This window comes from Apteryx rowi, unplaced genomic scaffold, assembly GCF_003343035.1.
Source record: "Apteryx rowi isolate R43461 unplaced genomic scaffold, aptRow1 scaffold_10, whole genome shotgun sequence".
Lineage (NCBI taxonomy): Eukaryota > Metazoa > Chordata > Aves > Apterygiformes > Apterygidae > Apteryx > Apteryx rowi.
The window spans coordinates 1-14,436 of NW_020447197.1; the positions used below are offsets into that span (position 1 = coordinate 1).

The 14,436-nt window shown below is 35.7% G+C and overlaps 1 protein-coding gene across 1 annotated transcript in view; it reads right to left on the reverse strand.

Moving 5' to 3' along the window:
• Window positions 1–1,692: 1,692 nt before the first annotated feature.
• The window catches only part of ATP11B (ATPase phospholipid transporting 11B (putative)), a 136,756-nt gene continuing 124,012 nt past the window's right edge, over window positions 1,693–14,436 (reverse strand). The window contains exons 23-30 of the mRNA XM_026061916.1: window positions 12,041–12,143; window positions 10,304–10,449; window positions 9,072–9,131; window positions 7,928–8,055; window positions 6,929–7,067; window positions 3,092–3,157; window positions 2,692–2,795; window positions 1,693–2,044 (exon numbers count right to left, since the gene is read on the reverse strand). Of these exons, the coding sequence (XP_025917701.1) occupies window positions 1,846–2,044; window positions 2,692–2,795; window positions 3,092–3,157; window positions 6,929–7,067; window positions 7,928–8,055; window positions 9,072–9,131; window positions 10,304–10,449; window positions 12,041–12,143 (945 nt within the window). The 3' untranslated portion in view covers window positions 1,693–1,845. The remainder of the gene's footprint in view (window positions 2,045–2,691; window positions 2,796–3,091; window positions 3,158–6,928; window positions 7,068–7,927; window positions 8,056–9,071; window positions 9,132–10,303; window positions 10,450–12,040; window positions 12,144–14,436) is intronic.

The window sequence follows — 14,436 nt, forward strand, 5'->3', positions numbered from 1 at the left end:
ATATACAGATAAGGTTAGGGACTAAAAGAACTTTTTTTTTTTTTTTTTTAAAACAAGTATTTTAGGGACATGAGCAAACTTAGCAGCCACACTAACCCACTGCCAGATGGAAACAGCCGATTGTAAATAATACAGCAAGGACAGAAGTGTTCAATAAAAAGTAGATCTGCATAATGTGCAATCAAGAGTTTTATTGAATTTAGTGGTGAAGCTTTCTGAAAGCTCATGGTTATTTACCTTGTATTTTGGATATTAAATTCCAAGGCTGGAAAAAGCAGCTAATATACGCCAGTTTTGGAAAAGGGTTAATGGGATATCTTGGTTAACTTTAGGTTTGTCAGCCTGACATTGATCAAAAAGGCTAAGTAAGAGAATGCCTCATATGGATTATTATTAACACAAATTAGAAGGGTAATAATTTAAGTAAATCAACACGCATTTATCAAAAGAATTAAAAGGTTAGCTGCTAGAGGTAACAGTATTGATGTAATGCAGTTAAGAGCTCTGTAAGGCACATAGCTCCATTTGGATTTAATTTGGATTAAGCAACTAGAAGACCACAGAAATCAATATGGCACACATTAAATGGATTAAAAACTGCTAACAGATTTCAGAATATTACTGTAAATGGGATATGATCATCAACTGGGTGCTTTTCTATTCACTTTCAATTTTTTTTCTGGGCCCTATGCCATTAGACTTCTCAGCAATGACCTAGAAGCAAACCAAAATCATCACTATTTACACTTGCAGAAGAGAAAAAGATACAGAAGATAACAGGTTGGTGACCTATATTATTTAGTAAACTGAATACATTTGGGAGATTCATTACTTCCATACTTGACACTGATGTATGCCGTGCTGGAATATTTTGTTCAATGCTGATATCCAGAATTCAAGATGGAGGTTGAGGAATGGCAAAGATTATAGAAGAGGCACAAGAATGATTAAAAGACTGGAAAATATGCTTTACAGAAAGATTCAAATTCAACCTACTTATTCTGTCAGTGAGAAAATTAATTTGATCAAAAACCTAACCATGAAAAAAAAAAATGTTGGTAATAGAAGACTTCAATTTAGCAGAATAGGTATAAAAAGATAAAATGCTGAAAACTGAAACCAGAGAGAATAGCTATTAGAACAGTGTATTAGGATGACTTCTCCAAAACTGTCACTAAAAACACTCAAACATAGATGAGATATGTACCTAAAAGACAGCCTAATTTAAACAAGAATGATTTCCAGGAATATGTGTGTGGCAGTGTTAGGAGGAGGAAGATTCTATTATCACAGTAGTTCTTCAGGCCTCATCCATGAATTTATGGAAACACTGTACAGGTAATTATCTTTAATTACATAATCAACAACCAAATACATGGCATATGGTATGATCAAGATTTAAGAAATACTAATTAAACCAAGCCCTACTAAAGTAATTTTTTAAATTATTGCTTTCATTACATTTTAAGAACTATTCAATGTCAATTACAGTTGAAGAGAGACTTTCTAGCTAGACAGAAATAAGAGCAAGTTTACCAGGTTTAAAGCAATGTGCAATATTAACCTTTTACACAGTTGTAAGCTGAGATGCAAAAGATTGAATGATTCCTCTGTAAGTAATTCTACTGTTATTAATAAATCGATTACTTGTTAATAGTGTTATTTTCTTGTAAAATGGTGTCCTAATTTTGGTAATTTTAAATTAACATTCACCTTTCCAAATGAGAACACTCTCTTATGCATTAAACATCACAGCAATTTAAGAGGTTGATTAAATGCCAAAATATCACAGGAAAAATTAACTGGTTAACAAGACAGATTTTAATAAATGTATTCTTTTAAATACTAATCAAGTTGGATACAAAAACATAACATTACCTGAGCTTTTTCAGTACTTGTTGGTTGTAGATGTCTGTACAGCACTTTCTTCACCACATCAAGAAACAAACAAGCAACTACTATGATGATTATGGCAAACCAAGCAGAACCACTTGACAACAGTTGAACAAATACAAAGTACATGTCCTGGGTATGTAAAAATGGCCTGAAAAGGTAAAAGAGGTGGCAATTACTAAACAAAACTTTTAGAAACAAAAGTACAGGACTGACTGGCTAAAACTTATCCTAACTTATGTCAACCAGCAAATCACTTAGGATGCAGGGCGACAACTGTATGGTGTCCAAGAGTAAGTCTAGCAACCTGTTGGAACTGATCAGCAAAGACACACTGGGAAACATGAGTACAGAACTTAGGAGGAAAACAGTCTGTTTTAAACTCTCTTGCAGGAAATCAGTCAGTGTCCTATCCCTCCAAACCTCAAAACACAAGCAGCAAGTATATCACTTCACTGATTCTAACCTCAGTGTCCTCATTTCCATTGCAAATACTTGCCTATTACACAGAACCTTTGGGAACCCTATCCACTTTTTTTAAAAAAAAAAATGTCTTTATAGTCACAGGCTGCTGGATACAAATAATTCCTGTCCCTGGACACATGATAGCTTAACAGCATGGCTCTGACTTCAAAAAGAATCACCAAAGACAAATGCCGCTCTAGGTTTAGAAATTTGTTTTCCAACATCTGTGACAAAATTCAAAGTAATACGGGAGAATACACTACTTTAATGCAATGTTCTTTCATAACTTCATCCATCATGTGTGCTATAGAAAGGAGAGAAGGAAGCACTCACCAGATAATTCCCCCATAAAACAAGGAGAATATGAAATAAAACACAATGGATCCCCAAGTAACAAAATGGTTTATCCATGTCCAGAAGTGAGTTTCTAGTGCCATCTACAACAAAAAAAACAATTTTAGTGAACTTGCTTTCTCCCCACTTCACAAAAAATGACAAATACTGGTCTGAAGTAATTTGAATGTACTTGCAAAATTTCAGCTCAAACACTAAATATTGTTGCAACACAAACTATGAAGCAAAAATTTAACTATCACAAACCATAAATGTCTTTATCTGGATTCCTAAAGAACTGACTACTTCTGTATAACTTTAGATTCAAATTAAAATTAATATTGTATTATGTATTTGCCTATAAATCCAAGCACAGGGAATAAATACTGTAATATCATACCTTCATTGTAACAGTTATAACCATGACGGTGAAGACCAAAGTACCAAATGTCCAGTTTCCAAACATCTAAATAAAAGGCAAGGCAAAAGCCATGGAAAAAGATCAGTTAAGAACATTCATAAGTTAAAATTTTTCTCAGGTCAGCTATACTACTGAAACACGGCTATGGACAGAAGCTTGTGACTTCACTAATCACAGTTAATAAGGAAGAAGGATACAACACAAACTACTATAAAAACAAATACAGCTTATAACATAAAAGCAAAATTAACAGCCCACAAGTCATATTCCTTCTTGGTTCAAAACAGATCACCAAAAAGGCTACATGAAAGATGAAGAAGCCCAAAACAATAACATGAAATGATAGGAAAATGAAGATACCAAATCCACCAGTTAAGTGTAAACATCCAACCAAAAGCAAATATTGGGTGAAAAGTATTCACTTCAACATAAATGCAAAACACTTCTCAATTTGAGTTTAAACATTTCCAGATCATTTTCAACATGCAGCATCATTTGAAGGTTCGCACAGTTCTACAATTCAAAAATAATGGTGCCATTGTATTTTTCAAAGAAAACACCATGGAAAAGACACTTTGTTTCAAGGCTAACAAACAAACATTAAAAAAAAAAAAAGTTAAGCTTCAATCCTAAAACATTATCGTTCTGTCACTTTTGTAGTCTCTTGTCCACCTAAGTTGAACCATCAAAACTCTGTACAAGTCCTACAACAACAAAATCTCAGCTCTGACAACCACGCGGGGATGCCGGGTTTGTACTCCACGTGCCCACGGGCTACTGGTACACACGCTGCCGTGCTGCACGGGCCCAACCGCTCCGCTGCGGCGAGCGGCCTGGGTGCTCACGCTGAATGAACGCTGCTTTTCGGCAGCTGTCTTTGCCACTGACATACTAAACACTGGACAAGCCCTCGTTTTAATATTGATCATTAACAAGCCAGGCAAGCAAGGAGAGAGGTGCCACCTGCAGACAGGCAATCAAACTCAGCCTGGATTGGAGCGGTTAGTACGGCGTGGAGGCGTGAAACTGGGATTAACGCAGTTGTAGTCCTTGCTACAGAGCTCGGACCAAAACAAACAAACAAAAAAACCAACAAAAAAAACCAAAAAACCCAAAGCAACCCCCCAATAACCTAATAATAGTTCTCACAACTACTTTTCTCATCTTTATACATGGCGAAAAATTAAAGTAGCCGTGAGTTTGGATTTACTGACAATTTACAAGGTAGCAGATCTTTGTTTTAACAAGTCTTCAGAAGACTACTATAGGTTTGAGAAGTAAACAGGAAATGTTTAACAAGCAGCACGGCAGTACTAATCCTGAAGTAAAATGAGGCTACTGCTTTCACGCAACCTGTGAAAGAAAGTGTCTTTGCTAACACTGCTCTAAATGGTCACAGAGTTCGAATGCAAACTATGAACAGGTTCTTGCCACCATTTTATTTTTGAACACATTTACATTGTGGATGCTGCATCCTTTAATCCTGTGAAGCAACAGATACAATATTTTGTATCTCCTCCTCTTCTAGACTCTTACCATTTGCCTGTTAGGTTTCAATATCTGACGACATGCACAGCATGAAAGAGGGGGGAAAAAAAGAACTAAAAGATCAAATTGTTGCACAATGTGTTGATGTACGCTTAATAAACCACAAATATTAACAATTATGTACAATCTGCTCTATTGTACTTTGCTCCAAACTGATAACGCAGAATGAAAAATGAGGCTACTACTGGCTTGTTGCCTTGCACTGACACGATGCTGTATCACACGTTCACATCTTGCAGACTGTTACAAGAGAGCACTACCAGCACACATGGGACGTTTCTCTTGCCTTTAACTTTTGCTTTTTTAGGCACACATTAAAATTGCAACCTACTTTATCCACCATGGATGTTTTACGGCAACACACAGCTCTACCAGTTCCCACAACCATCTCTTAGCGAACACAGAGAAGGCAGAGGATGTCTCCAAGTAAACTCTAAGTTTTTTTTTTTTTTTTTTAATGTCACATTACAGAAAACATGAGCAGCCAAAGGACATCTGAAAGCTCTAATCTAGGATGCTCATTCTCTAAGTATTTTTAAGGAAACTTGAAGTTAATTTATGTGAGAAATCATACAAAAACCTTCTCCATAGAATTTACATTAACACAGACTCTGGTCTCGATTTATACAATACAATCTAAACAAATTAAACATTTGTTACTAAACACAAAGTAAAAAGTCTCTTTCTGCCTTGTAGATGTTTACTAAGCAATTCTGAAGTGAAGTGCTTTGACTTAGTTGACAACTGCTCAGAAACGCACTGATCCATAGTGTAAAGTTACTTCATTAAAAAATGACTGAAAGTCCATTACCAATTCACAATTATTTCAACCAGAAAGTCACGTAGCCTGTAAAAATGGCAGCAGAGGAAATTCATACCTTGATTATAAAAGACATTTTAGGCTGAGGCAGAACCATCTTAATGTTTTTATCAAACATCTCATGATGGAATAGGTACTTCAGCTAGCTGCATCATCCCCCACCTACCGCTCCTTTCTCTGCAAGGACACTAAACACCAATTCATGTGCTCTCAGACTTTAGCCACTTGGCAATTCTGGCCATCGTCTGTTCATCAGCATACAGAAACCTTTTTCTTACTAGACCTCCTGAGCTCAGGCCCATCCTCTCACACCAGAAAACCAGTATGAAGACATAATGATGTTATTTTGGGGTGAAGTACCATAACTTGCAACCCTACCAAAGGCTACATGAGAATGAGCATGTACTTCACTTCAGTAGCAAGAATGTCATATTGAGATAAGGAAACATATTTTGGATCACTAGCTAAAACAGCTTTAGGAGAGAAAACCAGAATCTAATTGTTCTAAACCGGGTAAAGGAACTCAGAACTGGGGAAATGAGGAAGGGGACTTGTAATGGTTTCATCTGAGTTTTGTTTTCTGTAAGTTACTTTTCCCCTTAACTTTCACCTCTCTAAAACAGAAAGGGTCAAACAAAACAATGACTTATTTAACGAGATTATCAAATACTTTAATAATAATAATAATAATAATTAAAAAACACAATTTAAAAGCAGCCTACATCAGCTAATTTTCAAAAATTCTTAGCAATTAAATAATGCATTTTCATCAGAAGATTTAACACTTCAGGTTCAGATCTTAAGGTGTCAAATTTTATAAGGAATGCTCAAGAGAAGCCAGTATTTGACATTGCAATCAAGTTTTAAGTCCAACTCAAAACGAGTTTTGAATGAATGAATACAAATGCTCATCTGAATAGTAATGAGATCTGATTTTGGCAACAAAGTAAACAAAACAAACTAAAAATTTAAGACAACCATAACATTTTTTATCTAGAAAGAAGTGGTCTTCATGGATACGTGCTTTCTTACAACAGCAAGTCTTCCTTATAACCAAAAGAAAAAAAATATTGAATAGAGCAGGAAAGCAGAGATGTAATGTTGCATCACTATCTGTGACTTACGTTTTTAGAAATAAAATTAGAAGAATCGTGCTAACTGGAATGTGAAAGTTCTACATCACAAGTTTTGCCAGAGTAACACTCAAACATAAATTTATCACATTCTTCCCCATTCAGTTTCCTCACTTTAAAAATTGTTAATGCTGAGAGCATAAATGAATAATGGCAAAGCCTCTTTGATTTTTATGTAGTTCATAAAATCTAAAAATTTGGTAAAATACTTTATGAATAATTCTGCGTAATCTAACAACAGGATTTTGCAAAATTCATTAAATAAAAAAACTCACCACAAAATACAGTAGTGGTATAATTTTTACAATATTTTACCTGGCCATTTCCCAGCAGAGAAGTGTCTTCCCCCATTAGAAGATACGAGCCATAAAAGAAAACAAATGCATGGAAGAAGCCCAAGATGGTCCAGTAAAGAAATGGTTTAAACCCCAGATGGGCATTTTTACTGATGTCTCTGCAGAAATAAAACAGATTTTGGATTTCAGATTGTTTTTATATAACCCATCAGCTACTGACTTCGTACGAATGCTACTGCTTGCGTAAATGCAACCTTCCACTGCACTGAGATGCATTTAGTGAATGCTAACATTCCAAAAAAATTGTGTTAAACATGGGCAAAAAAGGAACTCAAGAGTTTACTGTCATTATTTGCCTCTGCTTTATGTAACTGTGCTGAATGGGTCAAGGTCAGACTAGCACAAACAAGAACTCTTCTCCCTAGAGGTAGAATTACAAGATGAAGAAAAGGCCAGATCTCCTAACATTTTCACCCCGTTCTGCTTAAAAGACCTTTGTGGGGGTGGAGGGGGATGACAAAATAAAGGGCATCTAAAAGACATTTCTTTTTCACAAAGATATATACTTCTTTCTCCAATAAACAGTACGCAGTGCAATATGCTGCCACTGGGAGGACATCTAATTCTACAGAAAATCACTTCTCTGTTTCGTAAAGCATTTTTGCTGTGATTCACCTAACCACAGTGTCCAAGTTTTTCATTTTTCATGTCTGAGTGATTTCTACCTCCTACACGTAATGGGTGAGGATGTTACAGATCACATAAGCTGAGTGCTCAATTCTTTTCTGGTCTTAACTGACTTAAAAATATGCTTCTCTTAAATTCCTAATTTGAATTAGCTTTTGGGATGAAAACTATGTAACTGCAGTTCTTCCTCCCTTGAGACAGTTAATAAAAACTGTATAAATTACAAATATAAATACTGTAGGAATGCATATTAGCAAGTTCAGACTTCTGCAGATGCCACTATTCTTCTAAATGATGTGCTACTGGGGCAATATAGATAGGATATACATACCGATAGAGCACAGGTTTACTCTGTAATACATGCGGATGCACATGCTGTTCAAAAAGACTGTAGATAAGGACAGGCAAGGAAGTGAAACAAATATTGTACAAAGTCAGGTATACACTGTCATAGAGTGTCTGAAAATGGAAACAAAGATTGAGTGTTGTAAATAACTTTCTTAACATTTATTAAAATCTTTATTTAGTTCACTGAGAGTAGCAACAAACATCTAATTATGTGAGTTTACTAAGCAGAAAAAGAGTTATACTTACATAATCTACCTAGTAACATTTTATATTTTCTGTTGTCAATTACACAAGCCATCAAATTTTGAAAATGAAGCTAGATATTTATTAAATGTAACATCTACCTGGCTCCTACACAGTCGCCCTTTTCCATGCAGAAATTTGCCAATAGCAAAAGGAAAGCAAGCAGAAGAACTTAAATCTTGTAGGCCTCTTAAAAAAACTCAAAATGAGTAAAACAGTAATAAAGAAGTTGCATTATGATATATGCAAGATTTGTAGAATCAACAGCACCAAATTTAAGTGTACAGCGGAGCAAAGGACTTTCTTCTGCTCCTCAGGAAAGCAGCTGAATAAGAGTTATATGCATCAAACTCAATATAACTATATACTAATTATGATTCTATTTACTTTAAGCATGGGAAACAGAAGCCCAGTGGTTAGTCAAGAAATCTTGAAAAATATAGGCCAAAGTATCCAGTAAACTGCACTACTGATTCATAGTTTCTCTGGAGGAAAAGAGAGGCCTGCCAAGTAAATATTCCCTTTTGGAACAGAAATATTTAAGGGTCATTTTAAAACCTAGATGGTTTTGTACTTCTGAAGCAGCTTCAAGGCACATATTTACTGATCAATACACAGTTTTGAAAAGCAGACTACTTAGCTGCCAAACTGAACAAAAAGTTCCTACAGAGAGTTCACAGTAATTCTAAAAGTGCAGTTTTACGTTATCTGTACAAATTCGCTAACAATAATTGACTCACTCATTAGCAATAATAGAACAGCTGTGGAAAATCTGTCAGTACATTTGCTTTTGAAAAGGGGAAGAGCAATAATTCATTGTTTTCTTCCTATTTTTCTAGTGATCCCATATACATTTACCAAGATGTAAGGCATCCAATACTTACTTGTTGTGAAAACAAACAGAAGAACTGATATAAAAATTGTGGTGTAATAAAGCACACATTCTGCAAAACAAGAAGTGAAGGAAATAATTAGTCCTCTAGTATGTGCTTTACAACCCTGAAAGAAATTACTAACTCTAATAAGTGGGCAAAAATACACAGGGAGAGAGTATAAGGCATTTCACCACTTTACTTGGCAAGGTGAAGCAATATGCTTTGCTGAAGAGCATATTTTGTTTCTCCTTTGGGACAAGGGATCTAAAAAAATTCCAGCTTAATCACATATGTGCTTGATGAACACATCTCATTATATGAATAAAAAAACACATGCAGAAAGTCCTAAACGAGGAAAAATCCTTCTATTTCCCATTCAGTTGCTTTGTGAGTTCAACAGTTTTATTTGAAGAGTTTCCGTATTTTATCCTAGAAAGTCTGTGCCCTGCTTGGGTGAGGGAAAAGACAAAAGGAACCCAAAACCCAAAGCCATGTTATTATATTTAAATGAAAACAAACAACAGAAGACAAAAATGGGCTTGGTGGTCAATGCTAAAATCCAAGACTAATTTCAAGCGGATAGTGAATTTTGTTTTCGTATCACATCTGATAACCCAGTAAGAAAAAGAAGTTATCAACAAGCTCACGCAGCTGTTCCATGCCCTTAGCCTCCTGCTGTCCTGTGGCACCCTGAGAAAACTCAGTCGCTGGTGCTTGCTTCCCTTGCAGTGTTTCACCTCAGGATCTCTTAAGACTGAGGCTCTTAAGTGTCTTAAAGTGTGCCTAGGGGTAAAGAGCATGCTCTCTCCCCACGTGCTTTCTGTAGGCCCTTGCCTCAATTATTTTCTGTGTTCCTTCTCCCTTTTAAGAAAGATTAGTGGGTATAGTTGATTTTAAAGTCAACTAACAGAAGAAAAGGCTGGCAGCTATATTTCAACACCTTGCTAAAGAACACACTAAATTTCAAGCTAGTAACGCTGTCTTCAGACAGCAAACAATGCTTATCAGCCTAGGTGAACTCCACCGTGGTATTTAAAACCTATTTTTAGGTGGAATTACTAAGCAATTTCATAGTTAAGCTACTGCATTCAGTTGTAGAAATATCAACACCAGAATGTGTGTTAGAACAGAGGTATTTAATCTGTTTCCAAGGAAAATGTTAAATCAGAAATAAATTTCTTGCTGGGAAGAAGTTACACTTTTTTTTTTTTTTTTTAATTAACTTCACTCAAAAGACTTACCTTATAAAAAAAGTACTGTACAAGGGTTGCTATTCTAATATAGTAAAAGTGGCCATGAACAAAAAGCAACTTGGAGAGGAATTTAAACCGTGCTATTGCATAGTCACTGTTTCTTACAGCTTGTCTTCCTTCCTTACCCATGATTCCTGAAATATTTGGGGAACAAGAAAAACAGATTAAACACCAGCAAAATGAAAGTTTAATAAACATATATTTGAAAGCTACATCTTGGTTTTCATGAACTTCGACATTATGAAGTCTTCAGCAACTTTCAATCCCCAAATAAGGCATTATTTCTGACACCTACGACTGAGGAAAACTGTTTCTTTAATGCTGATCCTCCCCCCTGCTCCCCCTAGTGTATTTCTGTAAGCTACGCTTAGGAAAAGATTTATTAGAAGACATAAAAATAATATGCATATGAAGCCAAGATAAATTCCAAACTTCTCAATAAAGACACACAAACCATTATCCATCCTTCCATTTACTTAATACGTTCTATTTTAGAGAGGTTTTTCCTCACGGCACTTTATGGGAAAAACATACGATCTATATTCAGCAGCAGAACGGGATAAATGCTTACAGTAGCAATTTATTTAATTGCATATCCGGGCAGACAACGCATTTTATCTGTCACAACTGAACACAAATCAAATCCATTTCTAAAATCTATTAAGATTAGTGTAAGCATACGCAGAGAACACAAAATGCCCTTTTACAGAAGATATGTGGCTTGGGATTCCTGAAAACCAGACATTCAGAAGAGCTGGCCACTTTTGAAAAGAGTAGTCTAAGGGTCCCCCAGCAGCCTCCATGGCAAAGATTTACTATTTCTGGCCAAAGTACACGTAATACCTAATATGCTACAAATTACAATAGGAACTTAGATAATTGTATTCTTAATAAGTTTCAGTTAGTTGACAAACTGTCTGATAAAGCAGCATCTGCTATTGGTTTGTAACCAGGCTACATCCATAGTCTTCACAATCAGGACCACAACTAGCCATTACATACATCTTTTTAATCATATAAATGGTGACAGACTGAAAAACCTTAAGTACTAACACCTTATGAAAGATCCTCCAACACTAACCATTATTGCAAATATCATCCCCAAAAAGTATGTAGAGGAAATACCAAAACTATATTTGTGAAATATAAAGAAGGTTTAGGCCCGCTAATGGAAAACAATATAAACAGAGAAATCTACCAAGCTTAGCTCAGATTCAACAACAGTCTCTCAAAAAATGTAATGAAAACCTTTTCCTTAACAACAAACTCGACACAAACAGCATTTCAACAATGACACACAGGTGGTGCAAACAGTGGAAGTACAGGGCAAAGAAAGGCTTAAGGGTCAAGTTTACATAGGTGTTGAGGACCTGACAATGACTGAAGTTAGAGTTATCCACTCCCAATTTCTCATGCTGAGCACTTCTGAGATTCTGGTTAAAGAAAACCTTTTCTGCTCTTGAGACAGCAATAAGTAGAGCCTCTGAATACTGGTCGGCTATGTAATAATCATAAAATTTCTGAAAGCAAGCAGCCTGGCATTTTAAATTTCACTAGAGTTATGCTACCACAGGTGACTCAGGTCAATGCCCTGTCATTCAGAGGAACAAAAACGTTAGAAGTTTATCTGTTTATAAATACATGTGTGGATTAAGACTATTCACAATCTAACTCTCTATTAAAAATTGCATCTTATTTGTCTTTTCTTCTTCTGACAAAAGTTACCTATGCCAACATGTGCTTCTTGTATCATGCTCACATCATTAGCACCATCACCAATCGCTAATGTTATAGGTTTCTCTGGAGAGGTTTTTAACAGTCGCACTACCTGGAAAAAAAGGCAGAAGTTTTTAGAATTAGACAGATATACTACCTACAGACCATGCCACTAATTCCTGAGCATCTCAGTTACTTACCTGCCAGTAAATGTAATTACTACATTTTATGAATGGGCACTCTTAGGTAATAAACATCTTCGGTATTTCCCATATGCAAATTCATAGCTCCTTTAGAAAAACTGTTTGCTTGGGAGCACAAGTCTTATTTAAATATTAAGCCTGCTTATTTGGCATAAATAAAAAACTCCCACATATTTACCTCTTCTTTCACAACTCTTAATTTGTTGGTTTATCATACAGAACAGTCAAATAAAGGTTGGAACTGAAAATTTAATTAGGGAGTAATCCAAGATTTAATCCAAGATTTAATTCATCAGACTGCTTGCATCCTATTTTCAGTATTACACATAATCAAGTTCATAGAAGAAACTCTTATTCAGCAGTACAAGTAAATACATACACTGCTGGAAAAAAGTTTATTACATGAACATTTCCCAGAACATGTGGGACTAAGGAAAAAAGCTAACTAATAAAGACCAATATGTAGTGTTATGGAAAATAGCTTCTCTTCTTTTTAAAGCAACTTCATTATCACCAAAGGGTATTCCCAATGAGGTACTGGAAAGTATCAGAAGAGATGACAGAAATATGAAAAAAAAGTTTTCAGGCTCTAGAAACCCCCCCAAAAGAGCAGTGCAACCCTACTGCTCCCAGAAAGGAAACAGTCCCTTAATGTAAGTGCCAGCAATATTCTAAATAGAGAGGAATTCATTAAATTAGGTATTTGGTTAAGAAAAGTTAATAATTCTTTATCAGGAAAGCTAATGACGGACAGCTCTAACTAAAGGTATAAGCTTCATGAATCCAATCAAAAATGGGCTACAGAGGCGAAAGGGCTGAATGCAGATTCAAAAGGCTTTCTGAAAAATGTGAAAAATTTATTACTGAAAAGATACTGCATGTTTCTCTGATATGCCAGAAAGCACACAGGGGAAATATAAACAGAGCAACAGCTGCATGCACTAAGTAGACACAAACAACTATATTCAAATAGTTGAGTGCTAGCTGGCAGCGTCCGTGCCTTGATTCAGGAGTGGTAACTCACCTCACAGAATATACACGAGGAATACAACAGCAAATAAATACAGGCCACAGTTTGGAGAAATCCACCTTACTGTGGGAATACATTTCCTAATTGCAGGTATTGATATTCAAGTTTAAAGGTTCTCCATTCCCAAGGAGTAATTATTTCAAGTACATTTAACATTAGATCTTAGCAAGCAGTCTTAAAAAGGTAGCAAAACTGCAGTACGTCACCCAGATCAGTCCTCATGAGCGACTGAAGACTGTGGAGATTCAGACAGAGAAACATCTATGCCAAAAGGTCAAGACAAATCCTCTGGCAAATTTTACTAGCAGCAGTTATAGCAGCAGCTCTGAATGATTGACATGAAAAATGTTTAAAAAGGCATCAGAGCCATGAAACATATGAAAAATAGATACATAGCTAGTGAGACTGCTGGCCATATATTAACATGCATTAATATTTTAAAAAAGAAAGAAGGCAGAGGAGAGGGAAGGGCAGAGGAGAGGGAAACATTAAGCTGAGTTCCAGGTTAACCATGGAACAAACCCCATAAAAAGTGCGTCAATAGCAGAAGATCAAACACAAGGCTAGAACAAATTGCCACACACTTCCTTCCCCACTCTACCCTCCCACGTCGTATGGTATTTCTCTCAGTAATTTATACACTTCAGCTTTAAAAATTAAAAAGTCACTGCCATCAAAATTTGGTTTTACTGTAAATCATGACAAAATACAGGAAATAATGGAAATTATCTGTTGGGCAGGATAAGAATTAAAGAAAGCATTACTAGCTGCTATCTGCCAAATTTGGCAGTACAAAACACATTACTGATAGGATTTAAAGACAAATTAAGAACACAGACACAACTTAGGCAAATAACTACACTTCAAAGAGACACAGGAGATAGCACAAATTTCAGCTGAAGCATATATATGAAGTGGATGCTCATCAGGAAAGCTACTTTTCTCTGAGTAGTCACAAACAACTTATTTTTCATGTTTTATAAAACTTGGTAAAAAATTAATTTCAGTACACACCTGAACAGTTTTATAATGAAGTGATTTTAAAAGCTGCATTAAAAATTGGGCCAACTCTTGGAAGTAGGAAGGGAGAAAGACCCTCAACCATTTTCATCTGTTTGAGACCTGCTTTGCAATAAGTTACACAAGAGTCTCTCCTAGGGCCTACTAGTCTA